Source organism: Monosiga brevicollis, genomic scaffold (assembly GCF_000002865.3).
Source record: "Monosiga brevicollis MX1 MONBRscaffold_19 genomic scaffold, whole genome shotgun sequence".
Classification (NCBI taxonomy): Eukaryota; class Choanoflagellata; order Craspedida; family Salpingoecidae; genus Monosiga; species Monosiga brevicollis.
Genome location: NW_001865056.1, coordinates 626,885 through 642,850, shown reverse-complemented (window position 1 = coordinate 642,850; position 15,966 = coordinate 626,885). Strand labels below are relative to the sequence as shown.

Sequence of the window (15,966 nt, the reverse complement as noted above, 5' to 3'; positions counted from 1 at the left end):
ATGACACCATGACACCATGAATGACACCATGACACCATGACACCATGACACCATGACACCATGACACCATGACACCAGGGCATCATGACATCAGAACCTCATGATCTCATCATGACACGCCCGACGCACGAACGCACCCCATCGTCAAGCTGATTCAGATCGCGCGTGGGGATCACGCTCGCTGCTGCTGCCGCCGCCGCTGCTGATCCAGCGTCTGTACTGGCTTGTCCCGTGCTCTTGAGGCGCAGCACCATTTCCTCAACCTGGGAGTGGGTCCAGGGCACCGAGGTCAAGAAAAGTACGCGCAATTTACAGGGAAGCTGCGGCCGATGCATCGCCACACACAAATGTGCTAGAGCAAGCCGATACCTGTTGACGATTAACACCGGCTAGGTATTCGCCGTGTCGCTCATACAGTGCCTGCACTAGGTCAGGCGCCCTAAAACCCCCAAAACAAAAAACAAAAAATAAGAATACACATCACGGGAAAGTGACAGATGAGGTCGCACAAGGCACAGTCCAGGCCAACATCCCTCACAATGACCAGCACAAAGGACTAACCCAAGCTTGTTGAGGCGGCGGATGGGCATGATGCGCCGGCGGCGAGAGCCTGGCGTGGCGCGCGCAGCCAGCAGCAGTGAGACTGGGACCATTGTTGACCTGGGCCGATGCTAGCGGGTCAAGTTCGCCCGACGTACCAAGCTCTATCAAGACGTAGTCCATGATTAACGCTGGTGGATGATGCTTGATGCCCAGCTTCAGGGGTTCATAGCTGGGGGGCATGGTATCGAGCCAGCCTGGGTCCGCACCCCAGACCACGTTGCGGTGCTTGCCTCGTGACCGCGCTTGCCCAGTTGGAGCACCAAGCCAGTTCAGCAACAAGCAAATGCAATGGGCCCTTTCATTCCCCGGTACCGATGCCTTGTTGACCAAGCTGAGCGACGATCCGCCTCAGGGGGTCATCTTGTTCTCCGCCTCCTCTGCTTGGCAACCACCCGCAAACCAGCACAGAAAGAGAAATACAGCGCGCGAAACCTCCCCCTGCCAGTCCTGCAGCCACAAAGGCCGCCCCTCCCCCGACCCAGCCTGGTCTCCGCAGAAGCACCACCCCGCTCCACCAACGACGGCTGAGATCCAGATCGCGCAGCCCCAAACCAGTCGCCAAGCACTTCCAACAACACTGAGAGAGAGAGAGAGAGAGAGAGAGAGAGACACACACACACACACACACATTCAGAGAGAGAGAGAAACAACAACAAAACTGTCATTTAAAAAAGCAGAATGAATTTTAATTTCGAGATTTCATGTAATGTATAGTAGATCTTTTTGCTGAATTTGCTTTGAATTTAGCTATAATCTCCTTTACCATTTATGACCAGTTTATGCAGCTATTTAGACAGTTTGTGTAGCTTATTTACCTACAGCGGACAAGCTTGGAAATTCATAATGTGCTCAAAAGCAACGGCATATAACCATAACGCAGACACGAGGTACGATGGCGAGCTACGACTCGGCAGCGGGTCGTCGGCGCTGCCAAAAGCTGACAACTGGTGGGCGAATGGATTGCCCGCCAAATTTTAAAATCATGGCCAATGCTTTGGGCTGTGGTGGCGATGGTGTTGGCGTTGGCACTGTCCTTGGCATTTAAAAAGCTTGAGCCGAGCCAGCCAGACCCTGGATCTCGGCCGGGGAAGGATACCCTTCCTTTCTTCTCCGCGTGCAATCTTTGGCCCTCGCCCTCGTTCTGAGCGCTGCAGCTAACCATTTCATTGACCATGCCCCGCGCCTATGACGCGGGAATGCCGGGCATGGCATGGAGCAGCCCAGGCCCCGGCCGTGGGGTTGGGACCACATCAACAGCCCGCAGCTCCAGTAAGAGCCCCTTGAGCTCCATCAACGGCGACCCGCGGGAGGTTGCAAGCCCCAAAGGCGGCCGCACATCACCTCGCGCCCCGCGACGCGCCACCGTTTTCTTGGAAGCCACTCCCACCTCAACCCCAGCTTGCCTGGAAGTCAAGCAGCTCGATCGTACTCACGCCAATACCCTGTCCGGGCGCACCACTCCCAATGAACCACTTCATGGCTCATTTGAGGACAGTTTTGGCCTTGAGATGATGACGCCCCTCGCGAACAGCAGGGCGAGCCCCGCCCGCCGTCAACCCGCCCCCACCTGGCGCGTTCTGTGCGCTCAATCCAATACACCAGAAGAGTGCTCTCCGCCCGCCGAGCGCACAGATGCCGTTGTAATATATTCGGCAGAGCCTAGTCCGCTTTGTCCCCAGTCATCTACCGCCGGCCGGGGGCAGCAACAAAGCGCTGCTCCCCCTGGTAGACTTTTACAGACTCGATCCGAACCCGACTTGCTCCCTTCGCGTATCCGTGGTTCAGATGACAGAGCCGCCAGCACGGCCCGAAACCGCTTGCGGCGCGCCCACGCCGCTCACGTGGAGGCATCACCAGCAATGCCCAAAGAAGACGGCAGGACGTTGCAGCCGGCTCGCCCAGCGCGGGTCGTCAAATCCGCCTCTCTTCCCAACCTCTCGTTGCCCCGCCGCATTGTGTCGGCACCGCAACCATCTACCCCGACTGCCAGCAAGCTCACCTCCTCTGCAGACCATACCGAGAACGCCTCTCGTAGTCATCTCGACACGCTTGCTAGCAGCTTTGCTCAGTATCTGCAAACCTTTCACATCACCGTGCACATGGAACAGCGGGGCCTTGGCTTGCAGCTGGGCAGCGTCAACAGCAACGACATGGGTCTGGTCGTCCAGCATGTCAGCCCGACGAGCCCCTCAGCCCACTTACTTCGCCCCGGTGATGTCCTTCTCAAGGTCTGTAGGCTATTTGGAAACGCTGGGATTCCCTAGCATAGCGCCCCCGCTAGTAATGCCGGTTCTGTGCTCTCGTGCTCAGGCCGCTCGCCTTGGCTCACGCGCGCGCGCTTGTTCACCTCAGATCAATGGACGGGATGTTCAGCATTTGTCGACCAAAGAAGCGAAACACGTCATTGTTGAGGAAATTGTTCAAGATGCCAATGTCATGCAACTTGATATCCTGCGCTTCATGGTCCCTTTTCACACCAGCCCGATACAGCGAGGTAACCCGGTGCCGGCCAAGGTTCCGGTACGAGGGGTGCCCCAGCGGCCCGACCTACCACGTACCGAGCGCCCAATCACGCCACATGCAATCGATCAGGTGACGCAGCCACCCCCCGTGCTTGAGGATGACCCACAGCCAGCAGCATCGTGTGAGAGTGTGTCCACCACAGTGGGCGAGCCCCAAAATGTGGAATGCGAGGCAGTGACAGAACCCAAGCCTCGGGTAGTGAGCCTGCCGAACGTCGAGAGCCCAATCCGAACGGCGACTGAAACGGCAGATCTACCTTCCATTGCCATCATGGAGGCCACTGCGTCTTTTCACAGCCTGGAAGATTCGGGCAGCTTTGATTCGTTGACGGCACTGGGCCGCGCTGCCCTAGATCTGTCGCCGGCGGGAGACCGGACGCTGAGCACGATCCACGAGAGTGAGGTAGAAGATAGCTCGCTTATCAGCTCGACCTCCATCCTTGATATCTCCGTTCGCGCGTGTCTAGAGGCAGCACAGAATCGCTACCGTGAGCAGTGTGCACCTTCGACGGGGGCTTTGAGAGCGGGAACTCGTCACCTCGAGCAGCATGATACCTCACAAGAATCAGATCAGGGCAGCGTTGTCACTCTTCCCGGTCCTCGATGTGAAGCACACGCTACTGCTGCTTCGTCGCCAAACAAAACGCCGACGCCTACGCCTCGCCATGGGGCCGGGGCAGTAAAGGCACCGCGCCACCGGAACCGCCGCCCGCTTCAGCGCTTTGGAGAGTTTCCTGTCTGTGACATGGATACATTGCTAGAGGCCACGCAAGAGGAGGCGACCCTCTTGGTAGCTGCACTCCAGGACGATACTGCAACTGACGAGCAGCTGCCAGAGGTGGCATCCCTCATTTCGCGAAGCTCAGTGGACACTGAGGCCAGCGCCGGCCGTTATGCTGACATGTTACAGGCCTTTGACAACTTTGTGACGGAGCGCCATTCAGCGCCCCAGCTGACACACTCGAGCCTGAGTGCCGGCCTCTCCCCAATTTCGCTTCGCTCATTGGTGGCCATGGGAGGGGATGAGGCTAGTCGGCTAGGCACTCGACGCAACCCAGATCCGCTGATCATCTCCGCCATGTTATCGCTGCCTCCAAGTGCGCGGTCGTTGGCCGATTTGGCCATTGGCGTGCAGCAGAGTTACGAGGGGGGCCTGGTCGTGAGCCCAGCTGCCTCGCAAGCTCCGCGCTGTGCCCTGCGGGCCCATGATCGCATTGTAGAGGTAAGCCAGTGCAAGGTGCCTGGACGATGGACGCCTGTTTATCGGTCTTTGCGCTCACGTGGCTGTGTGGTGCCACAGGTCAATGGGCTTTCGTTGCTCAATCTCAACTTCTCGCAGGCACTTGAGGTGCTTCAGCGCGCCTTGGCTAGACCTGACGAGGTACTGGTGGCGGTGTGGCGCAGCAGCAACGGATACGCTGTTCCGAGCGGGCGGTAAGTTTGGAAACACCCGGTAAAGCAAAAGCTGATACCAAGATGCTTGGTCAAGCGCCAATGCTTGATGGGGATTGCTCTGCCGTTTGGCTCTAGCTCACCGGCACGCACGCTGGGTACCATGCAGGCTGCATATCCAGCGCTTCGTCCGAGACAATGGCTGGGTTGAGTTTGTCTAGTTGACGAAGCCTTTTCGGGCTGCTTGACCTGCCCGCTTTCTAGTTGTTTTGTGTTGCTGTTTTGCCTTCCCGCTTGATTTTTTTGTTATTTTTTTCCTGTTTTTCTGGTCATGTTTGTGGTCAGAGAGGGGGGGGGATCAAAGCCTCGAACGAGCGAGCGACATGGCTCGGATTGAGAATCAAACGTGATTAGCGACGCTGACTGGAAACCAGGCGTCTAGACAAACAGTAAACAAGCATCCACCTGGGAGAATGATGGCAGGCGTACAAACAGGATGCCTCGGGCAATCACCACCACCAACAACAACAACAACTAACAAAATGAAAAAGAAAGAAGGTGAAGCAACTTCTAGAGATGTGAGCAGGACGAGTTGGAAGAAGGATCAGCAAATGCAACACCCATCCTTTTTGCCATGTGCTGGGGGCGGTTGGGCTGCGGCCTGTTCTTGCTCGGCATCGCTTTCCTCATCATCAGCGGCCGCATGCGCCGAGCGACCGACATTGCGGTCAATGTTGTACTTTGCGCGAATGCGGTCTCGCTCCTCCTCGCGGGCCACGCGCCGCACCTGCTGTTGCTCCTCTCGCCTCTTTTGCTGTGTTGCCTGATAAATGGTCACACAGAGCAACGCGCACACGCGTGAGGTGGCTCCGCGAACGGTCGGAAGCAAGCGTAACGGGGAAGCAGAACGGCGGAAAAAGAAAACAACCAGGTGACGCAGCAGTGGCACGAGAAAAACCAACGCGATGACGAGCTTCGGCCTGCTCAGCCTTGCTCTTCTTTTCCTTGGCCTTAGGATCCTCCTTCTCCTCATCAAAAAGACCCTTGCTCAAAGTCTTGGCCTGCTGCTTCATCGCCTGCTTGGCCAGAAAGTCCATCCTGCCGATGCTGGTCCGCACTGCCGCAGGCGCGCGTCGAAAAATCACCGCGGAGACGCTTTAAAGTTAAAATACCTCTTTAATGTGGATCTAAAGTCATTTGTCAGATCAAATTCCATCGAAGCCATTTCCAGCTCATCTCTCTCTCTCTCACTCCCTCCCTTTTTGACAACGTGGGGGCGGGTCGGATGACTTTGGTGTTGCCCTCTCTCTATCTCTGTCTTTATTTCTCTCTTTCTCAAACCAATTAATTCTGTCTCTCTCTCTCTCTCTCTCTCTCTCTCTCTCTCTCTCTCTCTCTCTCTCCCTTTTTCTCTCTCTCTCTCCCTTTTTCTCTCTCTCTTTCTCTCTCTCTCTCCCTTTTTCTCTCTCACTCTCTCACTCTCTCTCACTCTCTCTCACTCTCTCGTTCTCTCTCTCTCTCAAACTCTCACACTCTCTCGCTCTCTCTCTCTCTCTCTCTCGAACTCACACACATGTTGTGTCAGCCTGTGTTATTTCGCTATTGATTGGTACGTTGATGTTGGTGACCTTGCTGCTGCCCCGGCTGGCTGGCTGCTTGGCTGGCTGGCTCCGGGGATTGTCTTGAGGCTGGTTCCTGGGCCGGATTGGGGGTCATGACCCTTGTGGGCAAGGGAAACGGATGCCAGGCTTTGGCTCGTGCCGCCCGGAATTGTCGTGTCCGCCGCTGCCGTCGCCTTGATCTCACTCGTTGGTGGCTGGTCCAGGTCGTTTGCTTCCCCCAGCATAGCTGCGTTTGTCTTGGAACACCAGCTCAGCGCCGCTGTGATTATTCGCCAACATGCCCAATCGCAAGATTGCCCGCACCGACTACGACTATGTCTCGTTTGTCGGTGACGCCGCCCACTTTGTCATGCTCCTGGCTCTCATCCTCTACATTGTGGGCGTGGCCACGCCTGCCTGGATCGAGCACGACATTAAAAACAATGGCGACCATGTGTACGACCCCGTGCGCCCATGCCCGACAGCAAGCATGCCGCTTCATGCCCCCCTCACTGTGCGCGGGCACATGCTATCGATATGTAGGATCGTGGGCCGCGGTTTCTTCCAGACCTACGAAGACGATCCCAACGGCCTCATTACCCTTTACACCTGTACGTGATGCCCCTGCGCCCTCGAGGTCCCTCGCGAGTCCTCAGAACATCCCCGCCTTCTCTTCTCCGCCATGGTCTTGCTGACAATTGCCCGGCCCTTTGGCATGTAGATGCCATCAAAGACCAAAATGGTTACAAGCAAGATCCTTTTTGCGGTTCCAATAACGCAACGCTCCAATCCAGCTACCTCAGCCGCCTCGGCGTGACCCGCTCCCGTGACAACAATGGCCGCAACTGGTGCCGCACTCGTGATGCCGCCGCCGGTACGAACCATGATCCAAACCCCCTAAGGGCTCCCGCTGGACGTCGCGCTCATCCTCCATTCTGGGCGTTTGGACAGCCATTGCCATCATTACAGTCCTGGCCGCTGCGTTTGCCCTGACCCTATCTTTCTGTCTCCAACGTGGCTGCTGCTCCGTGCTCTTCTTCGTCATTGCCCTTTGCGTTGCCGGTAGGTGCTCATTCATCGCTGCACCCACCCCAAGGACTGCTTTCCGATGCTCATGTCGTTTTTTACTGCTCGTGTCGTTTTGAATGCTCGTGTCGTTTTTGATGATCATGTCGTTTTTGCTCCTAGGCTTTATGGGCTTTTTGACTAGCTCCATCATGGGCGGCTACTTGGAAGACGTGCGTCCCCACTCCCATCTTTAAGCCTACCAGCACCTTTCGCTGCCCTCACTTTTGTTTAAATATGGTGTCCTTGCCTTGTTTTTTTTTTTTTTTTTTTTTTTTTTTTCCCAGGAAAAGAAGCGCATCTCGGGTGTGCCGGACGACGAACGCATGTACCCCGGGCCCCAAACCCTCGGCGTTGGTGCGTTAAGTTTCCCATCGCATGCACACCAATGACATCCATTGCTATCTGCCTTGCACTTTCTCTCATGGCCACGTGCCCGCCCAAACAGGCTATTCCTTTGCCATCTTCATGGTTGGCTTTGCTTGCAACGTGGTGGCCAGCCTCTTGGCAATGTGCGAGTGCTGCAAAGACCATCAAACGGCCCCCGAAGAAGAAAGCAGCAAGGCCTGAGCAGTTGCTTCTTCACGACCTTGTTGGTCTTGGGTATCCATTGCCCTGTCCTCCAACAGCGCAAGCGCTCCTTTCTTCCTCCCCTGTTATATGCATTTCTTGCCGTATCCATAATCTATCCCCTTGTTTGTTTTCCATGTCAATTGAAGCATCACTACTCCCCACCCGTTCCTTTTGCTCCTTTGAACATCTCTCTCCAAGCTCTTTCAAGTACGATGAAGCCCTCCCCCTTTTCCATCTCAATGCGCGAAAGCCCACACACACACACACACACACATGAAAAATCAAAAAAAATTGTCAGCATGTTCTGCTCATAACGAAATTTTCAAACAAAGCATGGCAGCGACGACTGCGAGCTCGGCCAGCCTGCTGCGCGGGCTGCGGGTCCTTGATTTGTCCAGGATTCTGGCGGGTCCGCTGGCTACTCAGCTGCTAGGTGCCTATGGTGCTGACATCATTAAGATTGAACCCCCAGGTGAGCAGCTATCCACACATCCAGACCTGCCATTGCCGTGGCCGACTGACTCGACTGCCGCGGTGCGCACGGCAACCTCTCATCCTCCTGGACAGCTGGTGATGAGACGCGGCGATGGGGACCGCCTTTTTTACCAAACGGAACAGCATCCTACTTTACTGCCGTCAATAGCAACAAGCGGTCGTTGACCCTGGACCTCAAGCAAGAACGCGAACGCGAAGCCCTCCGGGTACGTCGCTTACACCTGCCAGCCCGCTGTCAGAAAAGACTAGCAACAACACAAACACCAACATGTGGAGGATGCGCCTCGTGACAAGCGCACCCTGCACGGACTTTTTGTGTCGACCCTCATAGAAAATGGTTGCAAGCAGTGACGTGCTGCTCCACAACTTTACACCTGCTACTGCGAAGAAGCTTGGCGTGGATTATGACACGCTCGGCGCCCTCAACAGTCGCCTCATCTACTGCGAGCTGACAGGTACATCGCTCCACAAAGCCTTGGTTTCGACCCACCTAATCCTGCATTTGCACCCTGGACTGCATCCCTGGAAAGGTTATGGCTCTTCGGGACCTCTAGCAAATCGACCAGGCTACGATCTCATAGCCGCCAGCCTCAGCGGTTTGATGCACATCACTGGCGAACCAGATGGTCCACCAGCCAAGGTACACCTCATCTCAAGCGTGAGCAGTTTGCCTCAGTCTGAAGCAAATGATCTGACCTGCCCTAATTCCTCCATCCAAGACTGGCGTGGCCATTACAGACGTCGTGACCGGCCTGTACACTCATGGGGCCATCTTGGCCGCGCTGTACGAACGGGAGCATTCTGGCTTGGGCCAAAAGATTGAGACATCGCTGCTTGAAGCCCAGCTGAGCGTGATGGCCAACACGGGAGTCAATGCTCTTCAAGCGCAACAACCTGGCCGTCGCCATGGCAGTGCCCACCCAGTGTGTACCCCCGCCTCCCCTCCTTCTTTTTGACACAACCCTGCCTTGCCAACTTTTACGACCCAAAAGTCCCCACCGCTTCTCTCCCTCCCTCTCAACCAAATCAAGTCTCCACCCCCCCCCCCTCTCTCTCTCTCTCGTTTCCCTCTTTTATCAACCCCTGTCCTTATCCTCTCCGCCCTGCTCCTGGGTGTCTTCGACTAGAGCATTGTTCCCTATCAGTCCTTCCCTGCTAAGCAAGGACACATCTCAATTGCTGCCACATCTGAACGTCAATTTCAACATTTGTGCCAACTCTTGCAATGTGACCATTTGGCCCAGGTCAGCAACAAGCAGCAGCTCGATCCGTCTTGGCCCACAGCTTCGCCCACTGCTGTGGCATCACTCTTTCTTCTGTCCTCGCCCACTCAACGCGGCTAGGATGAACGATTTGCCTCGAATGCTCTTCGCGTCCAACACAGGTTGGAGGGGTTTGGATGCCGTTTGGATGTCGTGGTGCAATTGCACCCCTCGCGCGGCTCGAGTAACCCGTTGCTTCAACTGACATACAACATGATTCTGGTAGAGATGCCTTGATCACCAAACTGACCGATACCTTGGCACAGCGCTCTGCGTGTGAGTGGGTCAGCCACTTTGAACAGGGCGAGGCCAAGTTTGCGTATGGCGAGATCCTCAATGTTTGCGAGGCTTATGCTCAGCCCCAGGTTGGTCGCTGCAAAGCGCAGCTGCCAACCTCGAAATAGCCACATCATGAATAGCAAGGCCAAGCGCAATATTGACCCCCACCTTCACGACGGCTGTTCCTTAGGCTCAAGCACGCGACATGGTTCAATCAGTTTCAATGGCCGATGGTCACGATATTTCGGTCCCGGGCCTGGCTGTCAAGTTTGCGCGCACTCCCGCCACCCTCCACATGGGACCGCCAGATCTTGATCAGCATCGCCACAGCCTGATCGCCGAATTTGAGCTTGACATTGATCCTTGAGGGCCTCACGCGATGATGCCCCTTGCTCAAGTCACAGATGCACCTGAACAGTGTGCTATGCCACTAACTGACATCCACATGCAGAATCGATTCAATCAACAAAGAGTCAATCAGTGGCCTGTTGCCATGCTGGTACTGCTTTGGTTCGTTTTTCTTCTGTTCAACAACACTTATGTTCACGTATCCATAGTCCCTTATGAACAAAACACGAAATCAGCGTGCGTACGGTTACCGGAGGCACAGCTCGGGGAGCAAGAACACAAATCAATCAAACGAGTCGCCTATAAAGTCAGATGGCAGAAGCAGCATCGCCTGGGTGTCAAGAAGAGGTGTCCATGACGTCCATGTCCTCGCCTTCAAGGTCCGCTACCTCCAAACGCTCGGCAATCATGGAGCGAAGAGCCGTCAAGCTTGCTTGGGCCCCCTCATCCAAGTCTAGCCCTCCTTCCATATCCAAGCGTCGAACACAGGCATAAAATGGCTGCGCCACCAACATGCCCTCGTCCACCGACAAGAAGGGTCGGAGCAAGCTGACCATGCTGTCCAACATTTGATACTGCATCATAACTTGCAGCCCATGCTCATGCTACACGCAACCCACGACACACAGTGCCACTTGGCATGAGAATAGCCCCTACCGCCGATGAAAATGGCGACACGTGAAAGTTGACAAGCAGGCTGGGCCCGTACATGACAAAAGCTGGCGCACGCTTGAGCAGCCAAGATGGCAACCTCGACGTCGCTCGTCTAAAACCGAGGTTAATTTAACAGAGAATGCTCATGAGAGCCCGCAAAATGTGTTTTTGTGCAAATACATCCAGCGCTACGTTTCCTCCTCCGTAGCTGCCCGCCCGAACTCACCTCAACCAAAGCCTGCCAACTGATGATGAGGCGCCCGAGGGTGGCATCGTTGATTTCATCAAGATGCAGCTCAAGCAAGTCGTTCAGGCAGGCCAGGGCATTATAGCAGTCGCCATTGGGCGCTGATTGCAGCACACACCGCACCAAGAACACGCAGTCTTCTACATCTTCCGATGTGGCCTCCTGTGTGGTGCAATAAGAAGCGTGATGAGAGGATGCATGCAAGAACAAATGAAAGAGCACACGCAGACAAGGCGTCACATACATAATGGTTGGCACGCATCAGTGCGGACGTGATGGTGGCCAACGAGTTGTTACTTTTGGGAAGCACTGAGTGACATGTGCCAGGAAAAGTGAGGAAGGATCGTTGCCGCTAGGGTCGCGTTGCGAGATGTTCGCAGCCCACAAACAACGTACAGCCCTTGGCAATGTCGCGGAGGCTCTCAAGGGTTCCAGCTTTGAGAACATGTTGGCAAGCCTGGTCCGTCTGTGGGCAAATGTGGCCAGAACAACAAGCAAGGGCAAGGCCGAGGGTGAAAAGGCCCGTGCTGGCTGCGGTGACCAAGTAGAGTGACGTCGCCAAGACTTACTGCACACAGGTGCACTAAGCAAGTGAGACCCGGCTGCTCCGCTTGGATCGGGTTGCTCGCAAGGTGACTCTGAATCCGCTCAACCACACCATGCTCCAGTAAAGTGGGCTGCACACAGCCCGCGAGCCAACGCGAGAACCAGTCGAGGTGAGGCCTGTTCATGAAGTACGAGAATGAAGGAATTGGGACCTCACATGGGTACTAAGATAGCGCAGCATGCGCTCCAGGCAGAGAATGGCCAGCTCACTGGCCTGTCCTGTACCACCAGCCACTTCAAGCAACCGAATAACGCTGATGGGCGCGACATGGCGTTGATGAGCGAGGCAGGTCCACACGAGCAGCAAGCAACAAAAGTTCATGCGTCACGATGTGCACAAACCTCTGCAGCTGGCAGAGAAGCAGGCAATTACTGGCCGACTCATTCAAAAAGGCGTGAATGCGCTGCACAAATGCCAACGTATCGCTGAACAGCCGACATCACAGAGCGTGTGAATTCGAACAACAAACAAGAATAAGCAATGGTGCGAAAGGGGCCTAAAATGCTTCGAAATTTCTGGCTGCAGCGCGCCAGCAGTTGTGCAAGAAAAAAAGCAGAAGAGCCGTTGCACACGCACCGCGAAGACAGCTCATCGATGGTGGGGAGGGGGGTGCGACGTGAGGTGCCGGGTGGTGCAAAGTATCGCGAGTTGATGTTGGTAATGCTGAGCAGGTAGGGCTCGAGAAGATCACCGGCCCTGCGGCGGAAGTTGAAGCTGCTCCACCAACTGACGATGGAGGTACCCAAAAAGAGAAGAGCCAAAAGGCCGTAGGTGCCGAGAGTCAAGTACGTGTCTTCTTCGCAGACAATGTCGCAATCATCCTGGAAGGGGCGGAGCGGGTACACCGGAAGCGGTCTGGTAAGCGGCGAAAGGTGCTTGTCTCTGGTTGCGCGGTGGCAAGGGCTCGCAAGCGTACACCAAAGTCTAGACCGAGTAGGGCAATCATAGCGGCAATGGCAATCGCCCAGAGAAAATTGAAATACTTGGCACGATCCATGTGAGCGATGGAGGATTGTAGCATTTGGACGGTGAAGCCACCCAAATCCGAGAACTGGGGCACATTAACCAACTCGATGCCAGCCACCAGAACTATGCAGCCAGGGTGCAGCAGCCCATGGATGAGGAAAGCAGCAAATTCACCGACTCGGCCGAAGCGAGTGGAGGCCGACGTGATTGGCGTACCGGATATCATGGGGATGTACCACAGGAAGGAAACGAGACTGGCAAGTGAAGTGAAGATGCAAAAAAAGAGGAGAATCTGTACCGGGTCGTCGCGCGGCAGCAGTGATCCCAGGGTCAATGTGAGTAGGTTGAGAGAGGACAATGCCAACCGTGGGAGCTGAGGAAGAAGGTTCTCAAAGAGAGTGCACTGACTCGGTAGGCATGGAGGAGCCGGGCGCGGCGGCTGAACCAGTGCATCTCCTGCTGCAGCAGCTTGGCAGCATGCTCGTTGTCGGCAAATGAGAGACTCTGGGGCAGACGATTGACGGATGGCAAGGCAAAAAAAAAAGGCGCATAAGCATGTGCAATGGGTAGTATGTGCGCGGGTGCGTGTGATGGAACGAAGCTTCTTGAACGAAAGAACAAGAACCAATGGGTGATGAGCACAAAGTCAAACCTGAAGCGGGGCTTGAGCAAGGCTCTGAACGGGCACCAGTTCAACAACGTGATCGCGGGTGTTTGAGAGTCCACAATCCTGCGCACACCAGAGGCACCAGCTTTGATGAAGCGAGAAAAAAAAGACTGGGCGGGATGATAGATGAATGAACGGAGAGCAAAAAAGCTACCTCCAAGGTGAGAAATTCGGGCAGGGATTTGCCCTTGTAGTAGACACGAAAGGCTTCGGCGTGGACATCTTCAGCGGCAAGCGTGTGATAGGCAAGCGCCTTGATGCGTGCCACAGTATCGGCGGCATCAGCGATGATGAGCAGCGTCTTGCCCTGCGAACCAACGTGAGACGAGGAAGGATGAGTTGCGCCAAACCAATAAAAGAGATTAGGCTGATGGTGACGACATGTATGAGATATGACCAGAGTCTGCTTACTTTGCAGGCTGCCAGCTGCAGGTACACGATCATGGCGCGCCGCTACGCCGGTCCTGTCTGCCACTTTTACTCTGCTACCGCAGAGCCGCGCCAAATTTTCAACGGTGAGCTGACATGCCATACACACGCCGACTCAAACAACCCCCTCCCGCCTGCTCCCTCGACACCAAGCGCACCATACAGTTATCCCTGCTCCCTCTTTCCTACCGTACCACCTCCAACCCAACCCCTTCCTCATCCACCCCCTGCTTCCTCCCGTTTGCGCCCGCGCGCCCTGCCTCGACACCTCGACCGCGATTTCCAGCTCCCGCCCCCCGTTGCCATCGGACACGAACCACGAAAGCAGTGAGCAGTTTTGATGTTTTCCCAAATGTCAGACGAATCATGCGATGACGTAACCGCCTGCAAACAATCGCATTCCAATCGAGCCGATGGCAGCAAGTTCTTCACATTTTGCTTCATTAACCTGGATACATGCATATACAACTTTTAAAATACCTGCGCTTTCTCAGTTAGTCTTGTTTAATATTTCTGCATAAACATAAAGATTCTCTTCAACTGATTGAATTAAAAACTGCAAAACTTCATTTTTATCAACATTTACTGCAAAAGGGTAGATGATGAGTCATCACTCAACCAGAGAAGCTCACGCTGACACACAAACCCTCTGAACATTTCTTCCATCCACCTCAATCCTCTTGAAATTGTCAGCCAAGCCCCAACATCTCTCAAATCCCCCTTTCAAACACCACGAACGTCCCACACGCCCTCTGACATCTCTCTGCTTCCGCCCAACGATCCACCCATACCCTCTTCCACTCACCCCTCATCTCTCTCTCTCTCTCTCTCTCTCTCACTTTCTGACCGAGTGACTGACTGACTGACGGAGGGCGACCGAGGACGAGGGCGTCACACGCGGACTTGTTTTGGAACAGCAAACGGCTTGATTTACCGGTTCGTTCTGCAAGGGGGTTGTGGTGGTGCACTGGGTTCGTTGGTGCCAAATGGATTCATCGGTCACCGGCCTCGCCCTCGCCCTTGCCCCTCACCCTTGACTTGCCACCACTTAGCTCAACATGTATCTGCTCGAGGCCAAGAAGAAAGCCGAGCGCGAGGAGAAGGAGCGCGAAGCGCGCGAACGTCGCCGCGCAGAACGTGACCGCCGGCATCAACCGCGAGAATCGCCGGCCGCCTCTGAAGCTATGCGTGCCCATGTATGCGCCATGCAGCCACCACTCGCGCATTTTGTCGCTCGGAATTGTTTGCCTCACGGCACGCTGACTCTGCCTCTTCGGTCCTTCCTCCCCTTGACTCCACGCAGCAACAGGCCGAGATTCAGCGGCAGGAGCAAGCTATGCTCGTGGAAGCCATGCGTCAATCCAAGCTTCAAGCTGAAGTACGCTCCGCTGTCAACTACAGACGCAATGAGCCCCCCCAAAATATGACTCCACCGAATCTTCGTCTCACCTCACGCTCTTCTGATCTGCTCTGCTCGCGATGCGGCTACCCAGGCAGATGAGAGGCGCCGCCAGGCTCACCAAAACCAGCAGCCACGTGCTGCCCTGCCTGGCCGCTCCCCGGGACACGCAGCGGGACATGCCGCAGCTCAGGCCCGCTCACACTCTCCACGAAGCCGCTCACCCAACCCGCCCCACAATGGATCAGCCCCGCTGAGGGCTGCTGATATGCCTCGCCCAGAGCGCCTCACCACCCCTAACCATGGCCAGCGCCCCACGGCACGCTCCACTTCGCCCCGTGCCAATGTTCAACCCCTCTCCCGCGCCCCCATGGACATGGCCTCGCCTCACTCGGGGCAGCGATCCAACCCCCATGCCGCCGCTCCTTCCCCGCGCCCCAGTCCAAGTGCTGCCCCAGACACCGCACATGAGCATGTCCAGCAGGCCGAGGCCAACTGGAAGGACGTGCGCATTCCCTGCCACGTATGTCCCGCCATGGCATTCCTGTGTACTTCCTCCCGGCCCTCGCACCCGTTCCTCTCCAGAGGTCTTGGCCCAGGCAAACTCACACGATTGGGTTTCGGCAAAATGGCACCATGTTGTAGTACGTCGGTACTTTTGAAGTCGGCTCGGGTGAGGTGGACCGTGGAATGGTGAAAAAGGGCGTTGAGGTCATGGATGTACGTGGTAGAACTGCCGACGTCCGACTGTCCTTCTTCTTCTTCATCTTCTTCTTCTCCTTCTTCTCCTTCCTTCTCCTTCTTCTCCTTCTTCTCCTTCCTTCTCCTTCCTTCTCCTTCTTCTCCTTCTTCTTCTT

The 15,966-nt window shown here is 55.5% G+C and overlaps 5 protein-coding genes across 5 annotated transcripts in view; 3 read left to right on the top strand and 2 right to left on the bottom strand.

The window, feature by feature from the left end:
• Positions 1-1,775: 1,775 nt before the first annotated feature.
• Positions 1,776-4,563, top strand: MONBRDRAFT_10178 (uncharacterized protein; the record flags this gene model as incomplete). The annotated part of the gene is made up of 2 exons (XM_001747925.1): positions 1,776-2,831; positions 2,956-4,563. The coding sequence occupies 2 exons, from the start codon at positions 1,776-1,778 to the stop codon at positions 4,561-4,563; spliced, it is 2,664 nt and encodes an 887-aa protein (XP_001747977.1).
• Positions 4,564-5,121: 558 nt separating this feature from the next.
• MONBRDRAFT_27496 (uncharacterized protein) lies at positions 5,122-5,614 on the bottom strand (the record flags this gene model as incomplete). The annotated part of the gene is made up of 2 exons (XM_001747836.1): positions 5,122-5,340; positions 5,480-5,614. The coding sequence occupies 2 exons, from the start codon at positions 5,612-5,614 to the stop codon at positions 5,122-5,124; spliced, it is 354 nt and encodes a 117-aa protein (XP_001747888.1).
• An 802-nt stretch (positions 5,615-6,416) lies between these two features.
• MONBRDRAFT_27495 (uncharacterized protein) lies at positions 6,417-10,159 on the top strand (the record flags this gene model as incomplete). The annotated part of the gene is made up of 16 exons (XM_001747924.1): positions 6,417-6,574; positions 6,662-6,729; positions 6,840-6,992; positions 7,070-7,180; positions 7,307-7,356; positions 7,471-7,540; positions 7,632-7,695; positions 8,155-8,228; positions 8,324-8,457; positions 8,583-8,706; positions 8,782-8,891; positions 8,971-9,174; positions 9,379-9,495; positions 9,595-9,635; positions 9,740-9,878; positions 9,983-10,159. The coding sequence occupies 16 exons, from the start codon at positions 6,417-6,419 to the stop codon at positions 10,157-10,159; spliced, it is 1,794 nt and encodes a 597-aa protein (XP_001747976.1).
• A 319-nt stretch (positions 10,160-10,478) lies between these two features.
• MONBRDRAFT_27494 (uncharacterized protein) lies at positions 10,479-13,725 on the bottom strand (the record flags this gene model as incomplete). Its single annotated transcript, XM_001747835.1, has 15 exons — positions 10,479-10,745; positions 10,850-10,906; positions 11,021-11,203; positions 11,286-11,350; positions 11,438-11,507; positions 11,611-11,718; positions 11,805-11,901; positions 11,990-12,073; positions 12,225-12,469; positions 12,565-12,737; positions 12,831-12,906; positions 13,023-13,118; positions 13,267-13,344; positions 13,436-13,588; positions 13,693-13,725. The coding sequence occupies 15 exons, from the start codon at positions 13,723-13,725 to the stop codon at positions 10,479-10,481; spliced, it is 1,785 nt and encodes a 594-aa protein (XP_001747887.1).
• A 1,043-nt stretch (positions 13,726-14,768) lies between these two features.
• MONBRDRAFT_27493 (uncharacterized protein) overlaps positions 14,769-15,966 on the top strand; it is a gene marked incomplete at both ends in the record, with an annotated part of 3,134 nt that continues 1,936 nt past the window's right edge. Inside the window, 4 exons of the mRNA XM_001747923.1 lie at positions 14,769-14,906; positions 15,014-15,088; positions 15,204-15,632; positions 15,755-15,829. Of these exons, the coding sequence (XP_001747975.1) occupies positions 14,769-14,906; positions 15,014-15,088; positions 15,204-15,632; positions 15,755-15,829 (717 nt within the window). The remainder of the gene's footprint in view (positions 14,907-15,013; positions 15,089-15,203; positions 15,633-15,754; positions 15,830-15,966) is intronic.